At 35.8% G+C, this 13,337-nt stretch overlaps 1 protein-coding gene across 1 annotated transcript in view; it reads left to right on the top strand.

Annotated features, from left to right (window-relative positions):
- The window catches only part of LOC127423252 (colorectal mutant cancer protein), a 171,985-nt gene that overhangs the window by 6,049 nt on the left and 152,599 nt on the right, over positions 1 to 13,337 (top strand). The window contains exon 3 of the mRNA XM_051667409.1: positions 171 to 391. Coding sequence (XP_051523369.1) covers positions 171 to 391 — 221 coding nt within the window. The remainder of the gene's footprint in view (positions 1 to 170; positions 392 to 13,337) is intronic.

Genomic DNA, 13,337 nt, shown 5'->3' with positions numbered 1-13,337 from the left:
GGTAAAAGTACGCCACAGCACTCATTATCCAAAGCTTTTTTTATCTTGAGTTGAATTCATTCTTGACTGACGTGACCATACGGTCAGATAGAATATCACTTTTATTTACATTATGTGTTCAGTATGTGTAATATTGTGTGAAAAGTTCTGACAGGTGTTTGTGTGTTCAGGCGCTCGTGAGAGTTGGGAATATGATTCTGGATCGCGAGACTTACAGAGTCCAGATCTACAGTCAACAACAAAACATCAGCAGAACTCACCGCTGCTCCACAAACTTCTAGATCAAGCCAAACTTTTGGATCCTTCAGCTGGACTCCACAAGCTCTTGTCTACACCTCCTGTCACCCGCAGCGACACGTTGGGCGGAAGTTACCTGGAATTGGCCAATACCGTGAGTCTGACAATTGAACGATTCAAAAGCTAGCATTGGTTGAGATTGACAGCAGATACTTTGATCTCATTGGGAAATTACAATGTGGTGCAACAATATGCTTGTTATAAATATTTGAGCACAGGGTGAATGTGATGGAACATATGTCAAGTTTTCAGTGGTCCTTTTAAAAGGAATGTTCTGGGTTTAATACAAGTTCAGCTCTGTGTACATTTGTATCTGTGACGTACTGTAAATTACCAGAAAAAAAAATTTGACTTTTTTCTCCCCAATTTGGAATGCCCGATACCCAATGCGCTCTAAGTCCTCGTGGTGGCGTAGTGACTCACCTCAATCCGGGTGGTGGAGGATGAATCTCAGTTGCCTCCGCGTCTGAGACCGTCAATCCGCGCATCTTATCACGTGGCTTGTTGAGTGCGTTACCGTGGAGACGTAGCGCGTGTGGAGGCTTCACGCTATTCTCCGCGGCATCCACACACAACTCACCACGCGCCCCACCGAGAGCGAGAACCACATTATAACAACCACGAGGAGGTGACCTCATGTGACTCTACCCTCCCTAGCAACCGGGCCACTTTGGTTGCTTAGGAGACCTGGCTGGAGTCACTCAGCACACCCTGGATTCAAACTCACGACTCCAGGTGTGGTACAGCGTCAATACTCGCTGAGATACCCAGGCCCCCCAACTTGATACTCTTGATAATTATTTATTTTTTTTAAAAAGCAAAACATTTTAGTTACAGTAAGGCACTTAGAGTGGAAGTATCAGTACATTTATTTTACTGTACATTTATTCATTTAGCAGATGCTTTTATCCAAAGTGACTTACAAATTAGGAATATAGCATAAGCAATTCATCCTAAGGAAGGAATAAAAATATAATAAAATCGGGCAATGCAACAATAAAATGCACAATGCTTTGAAACTTACACATGATATGAATAAGGATAAAAGAAAAAGGACTTTGTTTATAGAAAAAAAATACAAACACAGCAGTTATGCTGGTGACAAACAACTAGAACAGGGGTCGGCAACCTTTTTGACATGGAGTGCCATTTTTTATTTTCCTAGTTAATGGCTGTGCCGACGTCCACCCCCACCAAAAATATATGTGCGAATTCAAATCGAAAGTGATCGTCCCTATGCCTTAATCAGAAATCAAAATTTGGTGGAATAACCCTGATTTTCAATCCCAGCTTTCGATCAGCCTTTCACATTGCTGACTTTATGCCACTCCTGGCACAAAGATTCAAGCAGGAATTCATCAGACACTGGAATGGAATATCGCGCGCCGTTTTGCGGCCCTCTTCAGCCTGTCATGACCCGTTCAGCTTACCGTGGCCCGTTCGCCCCGTTTCTTGGCCGGCCCATCGGGAAAAGTTCTGGTTTTATTGACAGTCCGCCCCTGTGTAGAGATACTGATTTAAGAAGCATTTGGAGTGGTCTCTTAATTTTTTCCAGAGCTATATATATATATATTTAAGATTGCACAAAGTTTCGTGATTTATTTTACTTGTAGCCGATCAACTATTTAGCCATTTTCGGTGAATCACCTAATCCTAAACAAAATCCTAAAACTTTATTTCCAGGTTTAATTTATATTTTGATTAGACTCAGATTTTTATGTTTTCTCTTTTAATCGTTTAATGTAATTTTGAGTGTGACTAGGGTTTAAGGAGGGTGTACCTGTATGCTGGGTTGGAAATCTCAAGGATTAATAGTGGTATTTTCCTTATTACATCACGTATTGTTCTGAAAGCAAAAAGAAACAAATGTAACACGGAATGTAGGCTGTCATCCGTGCAGACTGACCGAAGCAAAGCGGGCGCGTTTGCTCGCGCGATTAACCGAAGGTGAAGCGCTGCCAGCTCGTGTTGTGCGAATGGCTTGCACGCGCTGCACGAGTCTGTCTCGTCACATTTTAACTTTTTGTTTAGCCTCCCATTCAGCTGATGAAAACACGCTGTGTGATCATGAGGAAGGATTACATCAAGATGTAGATTGGAATGCAGGTGCAGAAATCATATGAATAAAATAGTCTACTCCTCTCTCGCCGTTGCTGGCATGCCAGTGATTACCCCTCCGCGTGCCAATGCTGGCACGCGTGCCATAGGTTGCCGACCTCTGAACTAGAACATTAGTCTCACCCTCAAAAATTAGTCGTCAAAATATTAACAACTACAGTCTTGACCAACACAAAATAGGTATCGTTTGAAAGCTTAGAAGCGCTATATTCCAATGTATGTAGACATTATAACCAAAACTGAACAAGTGCTTTGAAATTTGCAGATAAATCAGAAGTGTTCCTTTTTAATAATTTATATATATAAAAAAAATTGCATTGTATGTATTATTGCAATCAGTAAAAACATCAAAGTGATCACATAGTCATGTGTCATATGTTGCTGGAAAGCTCTTGAAGAGTAGAATGCAACCAGCCTATTTGTTTTACTCAGACAAAAATTTAGTGAGTAATAGCTAAGTATATGTCTTTGACAATTATGTGGTGTTGCTTAAATGCCGTGTTTTCACTTATAACCTTAAAGTTTACAAATAAATTTTTTGGAGGAGGTGATTATCTTTCAAACGAGTCCACACACAAGATAATCAGATGTGTAGATCATTAGATAATCCACATGAAGCACAATGTTACATATGACCACCAGGAGATGGCGCCAAATACATGACACAGACTCAATGATGACTCAAATGACACAGAATGAAACTCATTCTGTGAAATCTCATTACTAAAATCATGTCTGCATGCTATGCAAACCTTTAGTCATTGTTGTGTTTGCATGTGTAATTAGTTCTTATGTACAATTATTATGTTTTATTTGTTTGGAGATGTTTTTGGACACTATGATAAATAATTTTTGTAATGATAAAACTTTTGATCGCTTTGTCATATCAACACAAAATTTTTCTCAGATACAGTTGACATGACTGGGAACAAAACAAAGGCAGTTTATCAGAGCTAACTTATTTGCACCAAGAGATATATAATGGCAAATAAGAAAAATAAGAAAAAAAGTACATTTTTGGCTCAAATGTTTTTTTTAACAGTTTCTTAGGCTGAAAGTCGCAGATTATGATACAGTCTATTTCATTAAACCTTTTGAAAAGTTTCTTTACAGTGATAGCAAACACTTGACTCTCCTTGTTTTCCTTGTCGAGTTATAAGCCTTTAATTTTGGGTATGGCACTGAAACAGGAAATCTTTAAAAACACCTTCAGAGCTTAAAGGGTTAAACCCTCAATTTGCCCCGTATACTTCCATTGTAATTGCACTACTGTAACCAAAATTTTTTTAATATTGAAAATTATAATTTTTTTTGTGGGACTGGACGTTTTGCCACAAATTCTGTTGATGGAGCTTACAGGGTATCCACGGGTCATTAAAAAGTATTAAAAGGTAAATAAAAAAGTGAGTGAAGTTGTACTGTAGTTTTTGTACATCCTGTTAAACAAATGGATGTTTATGTAAGATTTTTGGAGTGACTTCTAGTCGAAGTATCTTAGGAGTATTATGAACGTAAGCATAAATAATTTAATAAAACTTTAATAACTACTATAGATATCTGCATAAAAATACACTCATTTGGCATACAGTATCAAACCAGCCCTTTACTCTCGCATTAGCTACGTGTTATTTTAATATGTGACTTCATGTTGCATCTAGTGTATGCATTAACCCCGATAGTGATTGAAGTGACGTGCAGGTCTTAAATATTTTTGAAAAGGTCTTGAAAAGGGAATTAAAAAGTATTAAATTGGATGTGCTGGTACCTGCAGATACCCTGAGCTTAATTTGTATCCCTTAAGAATTACAAGTAGTTTAAGATTTGAATCTCCAGTGGTGAAGTGCACAGGTTTTCTGGTTTAATTTTAATTAGGTTGGCTTGGGAAAGCACAGATCTTCAGACTAATCCCGAATAGTGTGCTATATCTTTTCTAACTGATCGGAATTATGGTATTCCAGTATCGGACTTCCGAAAAGGCCTCATGTCACTTTGACTTCCATTCAAGGTATGAAAACTTTTTCCTGTAATAACTCCTTTAGAGGATTCAAGATACCTCCTATAACTCCACCACTCATACTTTCTGTCTATCATGCCATCACTGTCTTTTTCTATCTTTACATCACTCTTTTTATTCTTTCTTTCACTCTATCACTTTAACACCCTAGCAACTGCATACAACCTAGCAAACATTTTGTGCACCCTAGTAACCAAAACCCATTGACTGCCATTCAAAATGACTTAGATGGATATCTTCAGATCAGAATGTCATAGAGTCTTCAGGTTTGACTCAGTACACTCAGTCCAGCAAGCAGCTTTTTTAGGATCACCCTGGCAACTTCCTAGCAACCAGATGGACTTACCATAGCAACTGTATAGCATAACACATATCTCTGCACCACAACATCGTAGAGACTTCAACTTTGGCTTATTTGATTCAGACAAGCAAGGAGCCTTTAAATATCATGGACAATACTTAGCCACACCCTAGTAACCATTTAGTGCACTCTAGCAACCAAAACCCATGGACTTCCATTAAAATGAGCTTAGATGGATATCTCCGGATCAGAATATCATAGAGACTTCATTGTTGGCTCGTATGACTCAGGCCAGCAAGCAGCCTTGTTAGTATCACCCTGGAAACTGCTAGCAACCAAATGAGCTCATCCTAGCAACCAAGTAACAAAACATATATCTCTGCACCAGAATATCATAGACACTTCCGGTTTCGTTCATTGGACTCAAGGTAGCAAGGAGCCTTTTGAGTATCACTGTGGTAACTGCCTAGCAACCAGATGGGGTTAGCCTAGCAACTAAGTAACAAATCACATATCTCTGCACCAGAACATCGTAGAGACTTACGGTTTCGTTCATTTGACTCAGGGTAGCAAGGAGCCTTTTGGGTATCACGCTGGTAGCTGCATAGCAACCAGATTGGGTTACCCTAGCAACCAAGTAACAAATCACATATCTCTGCACCAGAACATCATAGAGACTTCTGGTTTTTTCATTTGACTCAGGGTAGCAAGGAGCCTTTTGAGTATAACCTTGGTAACTGCTTAGCAACCATATGGGGTTACCCTAGCAACCAAGTAACAAATCACATATCTCTGCACTAGAACATTGGAGAGATTTCCTGGTTGGGTAATTTACTATGGCTAGCATGGAGCCTTTTGGGTATCACCTTGGTAACTGCCTAGCAACCAAATGAACTCACCCTAGCAACCAAGTAGAAAAACTCTGTCTGTCTGTCTGTCTGTCTGTCTGTCTCTCTGTCTGTCTGTCTATAAACTTACAGACTAGGCTTTTTCAAGCCAACCTAAAGTTTGTCCACAAACTTTTCAATCTAGTTATGTTTACTGGACAATAAAGTTCAAAGGAAAGTTCTTAAAAGATTCCAATGATAACCAGAAATGTTTTTTACACTCTGATGTCATTGGATAACCTTTTTAAATTCCACAAATAACTTTATTTGCTAGTTCTTTAGAAAAGCATCGATCTACTGATCCAAAACACTGATCTGAAGAACGCATCTTTTTTATATACATTACCGATCAAAAGTTTTGAAACACTTACTCATTCTTTATTATAATTTATCTTTCACATTTTAGAATAATAGTAAAGTCATCAAAACTATGGAATAACATAAATGGAACTATGGGAATTATGTTGTGACTAAACAAAATCCAAAATAAATCGAAACTGTGTTATATTTTAGCATCTTCAAAGTAGTCACCCTTTGCCTAGAATTTGCAGACATGTACTCTTGACATTTTCTCAATCAACTTCTTGAGGTATCACCCTGGGATGCTTTTTAAACAGTATTGAAGGAGTTCCCATCTATGTTGGGCACTTATTGGCTGCTTTTCTTTATTATTTGGTCCAAGTCATCAATTTAAAAAACAATTTTAATTTTATAATGAAATAAATTAATATGGTGGCACAATTATATTTTTGTCTACAAAACTAATTTCAAACATTTAAGCATACGCCTTCAGATCAAAAGATTTTTAAGATCATGAGAAACATTTCAGTCAAGTGTTTCAAAACTTTTGACTGGTAGTGTATATATATCTGAAGAACCATATAATCAACCAAACATCTGGTTTGGAGCAGAAGTGAATTATTGAGTCCCGCAGATGATGTTTGTGTCTCTGTTTTTGTGTGTGTGAATCGGTGAATCTATTCTTTAGTCTTTATCAAGATTAACCTAACCAGTGGGCGAATCTCACCAAAACATGTTCAGGTCACATTTCTCCCCAAAATCAGTTGAAAAAAGGAATTGTATTTTGCACACAGGAAATTAAGCTTATCATTTAGGACATTTAAGCACATTTTCCCCATAATTCTCATCACAGTAATGTCTAAACATTTTCATTTTGAGTTTATTATATATTTATTATTTTCAATGGTGATTCTCATCACACTTTTTTTTATTTAAATCAGTATAAATTAAGCAGTACAATAGTTAAATAACTACCATAATGTTTTAAATACTTAACTTTTTATTATAAAGTATACATTTATATTCTTAATACAAATTTCAGTATTATATCATAGTTTTTTCACATTTCAGTAATGAGAATAATTTGTATTTATTTTATTTTTAATGCAATTTAATTTTAAATTATTTTAATATAAAGTAATTTAATTTAATTTAATGTAATTTAACTTAATTTAATTTATAAAATCACCATACAAAATCCAGGTCACATTTCAACCCAGAAAAAATAAATAATATATATATATATATATATATATATATATATATATATATATATATATATATATATATTGAAATAAAATAATTAGATTTTTAGGTCCATTAAGAGTTTTTGCATTGACATTATTTTGATGAAAATACTCAATTATACTAAAGTGTCTATACATTAAGTTTGACTTATCTATTTTTTTTTTTAATAGTGGTTGTCATTAATGTAATATATTAGGGCTGGGTAAAAATATTGCTTTTCCAATGCATCACGACAGAGACTATTTAGCCCGAGATGGAGCACCTGCATTGAAATGTCAATTTGAAAACGTGTATTCGCATTAACTGGACCAGCCTGAAAAATAGCGTTTTTTTTTAGCTAGATCTGAGGTAAAGGAGCCCAATGTACTGTATAATACCATTGTTATCAGATTTTACTGCTGATTTGAAATATGTTATTTGATCGTAATCTTGCAGCTGTTTTGGAGATTTTTGTTTAAGTTCTAATTAAATATTATTTTGACTGTTCAGCCGGTTCCCGCCGCCTCCTTTCCCAACCGTAACCGTGTTAAAGAGCAGTACTTTCATGCCGCTTGTATCCCTAGAAAATAGTTTCCCAGGAGCGTTCGAAAGACGACAAGTGGACTGACTTTCCTCGAAAGGGACTTTGATCACGTTCTTCATTTGGACAATGTCGATATCGGTCTTAAATACCAAGATTGAACTTTTACTCTATGCGCAACCCTCTACGGTGCAATGAATTACTTGCATTATATCTGGTAAATGTTCAGATTTCAGTAAATAAAAATAGAAAAATGTCATTTTAATCACACATAGCATGGATGCCGTAAAGAAGCCATGTGCGACTCCACTCTCGTTAACATGCGCTCAATCAAAACACTTCGTTGAGATGCCCGCTGAACTGACGCTATTCTTAAAGAGACAGTACCATTTTAGCACTTTTTACAATGTAAATAGTACAAATAATGCATGCAAACAATAAACATGTAAATATATACTCTCTCTCTCTCGCTCTATATATATATCTATATCTATATCTGTCTATCTATATCTATATATATATATATATATAGTTGTGCTCAAAAGTTTGCATACCCTGGCAGAAATTGTGAAATTTTGGTATTGATTTTGAAAATATGACTGATCATGCAAAAAAAACCTGTCTTTTATTTAAGGATAGTGATCATATGAAGCCATTTATTATCACATAGTTGTTTGGCTCCTTTTTAAATCATAATGATAACAGAAATCACCCAAAAGGCCCTGATCAAAAGTTTACATACCCTTGAATGTTTGGCCTTGTTACAGACACACAAGGTGACACACACAGGTTTAAATGGAAATTAAAGGTTAATTTCCCACACCTGTGGCTTTTTAAATTGCAATTAGTGTCTGTGTGTAAATAGTCAATGAGTTTGTTAGCTCTCACGTGGATGCACTGAGCAGGCTAGATACTGAGCCATGGGGAGCAGAAAAGAACTGTCAAAAGACCTGCGTAACAAGGTAATGGAACTTTATAAAGATCGAAAAGGATATAAAAAGATATCCAAAGCCTTGAAAATGCCAGTCAGTACTGTTCAATCACTTATTAAGAAGTGGAAAATTCAGGGATCTCTTGATACCAAGCCAAGGTCAGGTAGACCAAGAAAGGTTTCAGCCACAACTGCCAGAAGAATTGTTCAGGATACAAAGAGAAACCCACAGGTAACCTCAGGAGAAATACAGGCTGCTCTGGAAAAAGACGGTGTGGTTGTTTCAAGGAGCACAATACGACGATACTTGAACAAAAATGAGCTGCATGGTCGAGTTGCCAGAAAGAAGCCTTTACTGCGCCAATGCCACAAAAAAGCCTGGTTACAATATGCCCGACAACACTTTGACACACCTCACAGCTTCTGGCACACTGTCATTTGGAGTGACAAGACCAAAATAGAGCTTTATGGTCACAACCATAAGCGCTATGTTTGGAGAGGGGTCAACAAGGCCTATAGTGAAAAGAATACCATCCCCACTGTGAAGCATGGTGGTGACTCACTGATGTTTTGGGGGGGTGTGAGCTCTAAAGGCACGGGGAATCTTGTGAAAATTGATGGCAAGATGAATGCAGCATGTTATCAGAAAATACTGGCAGACAATTTGCATTCTTCTGCACGAAAGCTGCGCATGGGACGCTCTTGGACTTTCCAGCACGACAATGACCCTAAGCACAAGGCCAAGTGGACCCTCCAGTGGTTACAGCAGAAAAAGGTGAAGGTTCTGGAGTGGCCATCACAGTCTCCTGACCTTAATATCATCGAGCCACTCTGGGGAGATCTCAAATCTATATATATATATATATATATATATATATATATATGATCATCCATCATGCCCAATGAGTGTTAGACCTAAGTTTAACAAGTGTTATTATACCAAGAAAAGACAATGGAAAACATCGTCCGATGACATTAAGACGTTCACTCTTTATCTCTTACTTGTGAAGACAATACAGCACACAACATAAGATTAAACAGAAATAATAATGCATAGCAAGAACAAAAAACAATATAAAAAGAAAAGTAATAAGTAAACATTTATATATACAATAAATATAAAGAAATTCATACAGTAAAAAATTATGATAAAATAAAATGTGTAAAAATTAATATTTTTGCGAAGTACCTAGTTAGAAGGTCCCCAGTATAATTAATTTAATATGTAAGCAAAATGGACATTATAACTAAAATATTCCCATATCGAATTGGAATCAGAATGGAATGGAATCGGAAAATTGTTATCTTTTTTTTTTACCATATGTAAATGTACTGTAATGCAGTTTTTTTCAGTATATATTAAAGGCAGTTCAGCAAATACTACCATGATATTTAAATACTTTATAATATAAAGTATATATTTATATTAATCTAAAATATTTCAGGAATACATTTTTAAATGTTTTTTTTTTTGTCATGAATAAAAGGTCACATTGCAAAAATACATTTTTGGTCCAAGGAATAGCCCTCATCTTCTTTAAGCTAATTTTAAATGCAAAATGTTCTTTTATTTAGTTTTTTTTTTTAAACACAATATAATATCTTATTTCTCTCTTTTGATTTTGGCGTGAAAAATGACATGCACAGTTTCTTGACAGGATAGGTGAGAATCATCCCCTAATCAAAACGGGCTTATATGAGATCAATATTCATTATAGCGATTGCACGAGATGTGATTTACCACCATGATTCTCCTGAGGTGTGTGTGTGTGTGTGTGTGTGTGTGTGTGTGTGTGTGGATCATTCAGCGATTGTTCAGTGTTATCTGTATCTCGCGGCTGGTTTACACTGACATATGGGAACTATTAGTATAAGTGACGTCATAACCGGGAGTGTAACCGGGCATTTATAGTGATAGAAGAATGTGTTTGGAGTCATGTGATCATTTTAACAGCTCTGTTCTGCTGATGTATGGTTGTTATACAGCGGATCTGGTTACTGCAGTAAAGCCATAAGGAATCATTAGAGATGACATTATGAGGACATGCTTCAGCTGTTTCTTTCTTTCAGGTTTCTTTCTAGATCTTTACTTTGGAAAGACAATTATAGTTGTTTTTAACAGCTTTTGTATGCAATAGATGTTTATGTGATAGATAAATATTGTTTTTATTTCTATAATATCCTGGCAAACACTTACCTGAGCTCTCCATTTCAATACACTAAACAAATGATGTACATTTTGAGTCTGTAAAAGAAAGCAATTGAGTTTTTGAGAGATGCATTAGGATGTTTTGTTGTAGTTTTGTTCATTAGGCTGCATCTGTTGGGTTTTATTGTGCAATTAAAGTTGCTTTGTTGGAAAGCGTGTTTGCTGTTTTATGTCCGACTGTTTTTCAGGGTAATTAGTTTCTTCAGGAATGTGGAAGGAATAAGTGACACGTTTAAAAAATAGATGCACAATGTTACGTTTTTCTGATCCATTCATAAATTACGAATTTTCTGAGAGTACACTGCAAAACACCCTCTGTTAATCAGTATGTTTGTCTTATTTCTCAGTAAAAAATATCATGGGCTGGCCGATATATCGAATATTAACGATATAATCAAGGTAATTTTGCTGACGAAAACTGACCAATATTGTGATGATTTTAATGTGGTTTCAATGTGGCATCAGAAGACTAATTTCACGATCCTTCAGGGCTGCATAATTAATCAAAATAACATCAAAATGGCAAGGTGGTCATATGTGATTATTAATCCACAAAAGGATGTGATTTAAAGACAGATAAACATGGTCTGTGTGTGATTCAGAACATACTAGTGACATGCTGACCTGTGTGCACACGCATGGCGGCGCTCTCAGATCAGTTCACGTGCATTGTGAAATCAAAGTAATGCAGGTTCAAGCATTCGCATAGTTCCAAACATTAGTAACAGATAAAAGTTATTATACAAATCTACAAACACGGCACAGAATAACAGAAAAGGAGATTACTAAGACTGCCCCCTAATAGTCGACCAGATGTTAGTCGATGAGAAGAGTCTTGGTCGACCAAGTTTTGATTGATCGGTTGGTCAATCCACAGGAAACCGCTGGTTGGACACTAGGTGGTACTATGGGGTAATTTTCGTTAAGCAGGTGTAACAGGAGCCAGCTGATAGATAGATAGCTGTGCAATGTGTATAAACCTCACTCTCCTGACCTTAAGAGGTGCACTAGTGACTGACGCTAGAGGATGTAGCCTTTAGCCTCCTTGTTAGCGCACCCGCCTCCCATGCCGGAGATGCTGGTTCGAGTCCCGTATGAAGCGGGTACAACAGGAGCGTCACACAGGGTTAGGGTTAAGCCTACACAGTAAAGCAAGACACCTTGATTTCAAACTTTGAACTTTATTTTTTATTTATTTTAACTAAAAATTCAAATGAAACTGGGAAAAATGAAGTGCAATTAAAATGTGTGTTTTACAACAGTTATCAAGGGCAACATCTCTTTGGCTAAGAACCAAACTTCATCTGTGCATTCTTTCCATCATGGGCTACCGGTCCGTGTGTGTATGTGTGTATGTGTGTGTGTGTGTGTGTGTGTGTGTGTGTGTGTATATATATATATATATATATATATATATATATATATATATATATATATATATATATATATATATATATCGCAATATCCAATTACATCGGCAACCCCCGGGGCTGAGGGATCGGTGAATATTCTTGCTTTAGTGATTTTTGCATTGAAAATTTAATTAATTAATAAAAAAAAAAAAATTCAATCAAATACATTTCTAAATTCAAATTGCACTCCAAACGAAATGAAAAAGCAATTAAAATAGCTAAGTGATATGTGTGTATATATATATAAATATGTATGTATATGTAAATATAAATATATATATATATATATATATATATATATATATAAAACATAAAGCGCATATCAATGAAAATGATTGGATTTCATTCTCCCTTGTGTTTATTTAATGAAAAACTAATTATTAGATTTTTATTTCATGTCTTTAAAATATTGAATCTACTTGGCTACAATGGCTGTTTGGATGAAATGATGGTAACTCTGAGTCATTTTAGATCAAATACATAATTATCGAGATATATATTGAATATCGTCAATAGGCTGAAAAATATAGAGATATCATTTTTTAAGATATATCGCCCAGCCCTACTGGCAAAAGAAATACATAAAAGATGATTAAAGACAACATATTACATGCCATGGATCAATATTTACTGAGTAATCCATTATTTTGACAAGGGGGTCAAAATTACAATTTCCGCCTGTGATTTTGGAGCAAAACTACAGGTCAAAAAATAACCCTTATCAAGGTGTCAGCATCATTATTTTATTTGTACACAGAGATAAGTAGATCTATTACTAAAATCAGTCGACTTCAGCACACCTTGTTGCATTATACGCCAATGGTGTGAGTCCAAAAATGGGGAAAGAGCACTTTTTTGTGTTGCTTTTCCAATGTTGGAGTGCCTATAACTCCAGAAGTTTTAAAGATATCTTAATATCCTTGTAGATTCTGGTTCAAAACAAAGGTTTATTTTTGTATCTTTATTTGTAAGCCCCTATATGGTCAAATCCCAGAGATATTAGGCTCTCAATGTGGCTCCATTTATACATTTCCAATGGTCAAAAAGCAAAGGTTGGGCACATGGTATGAAGCTAGTTTTTTTAGTGCCCAACAAAACAA

The sequence above is a fragment of the Myxocyprinus asiaticus genome, chromosome 3, assembly GCF_019703515.2.
Source record: "Myxocyprinus asiaticus isolate MX2 ecotype Aquarium Trade chromosome 3, UBuf_Myxa_2, whole genome shotgun sequence".
NCBI classification, from domain to species: domain Eukaryota; kingdom Metazoa; phylum Chordata; class Actinopteri; order Cypriniformes; family Catostomidae; genus Myxocyprinus; species Myxocyprinus asiaticus.
This window is presented reverse-complemented; position numbering and strand designations above follow the sequence as displayed.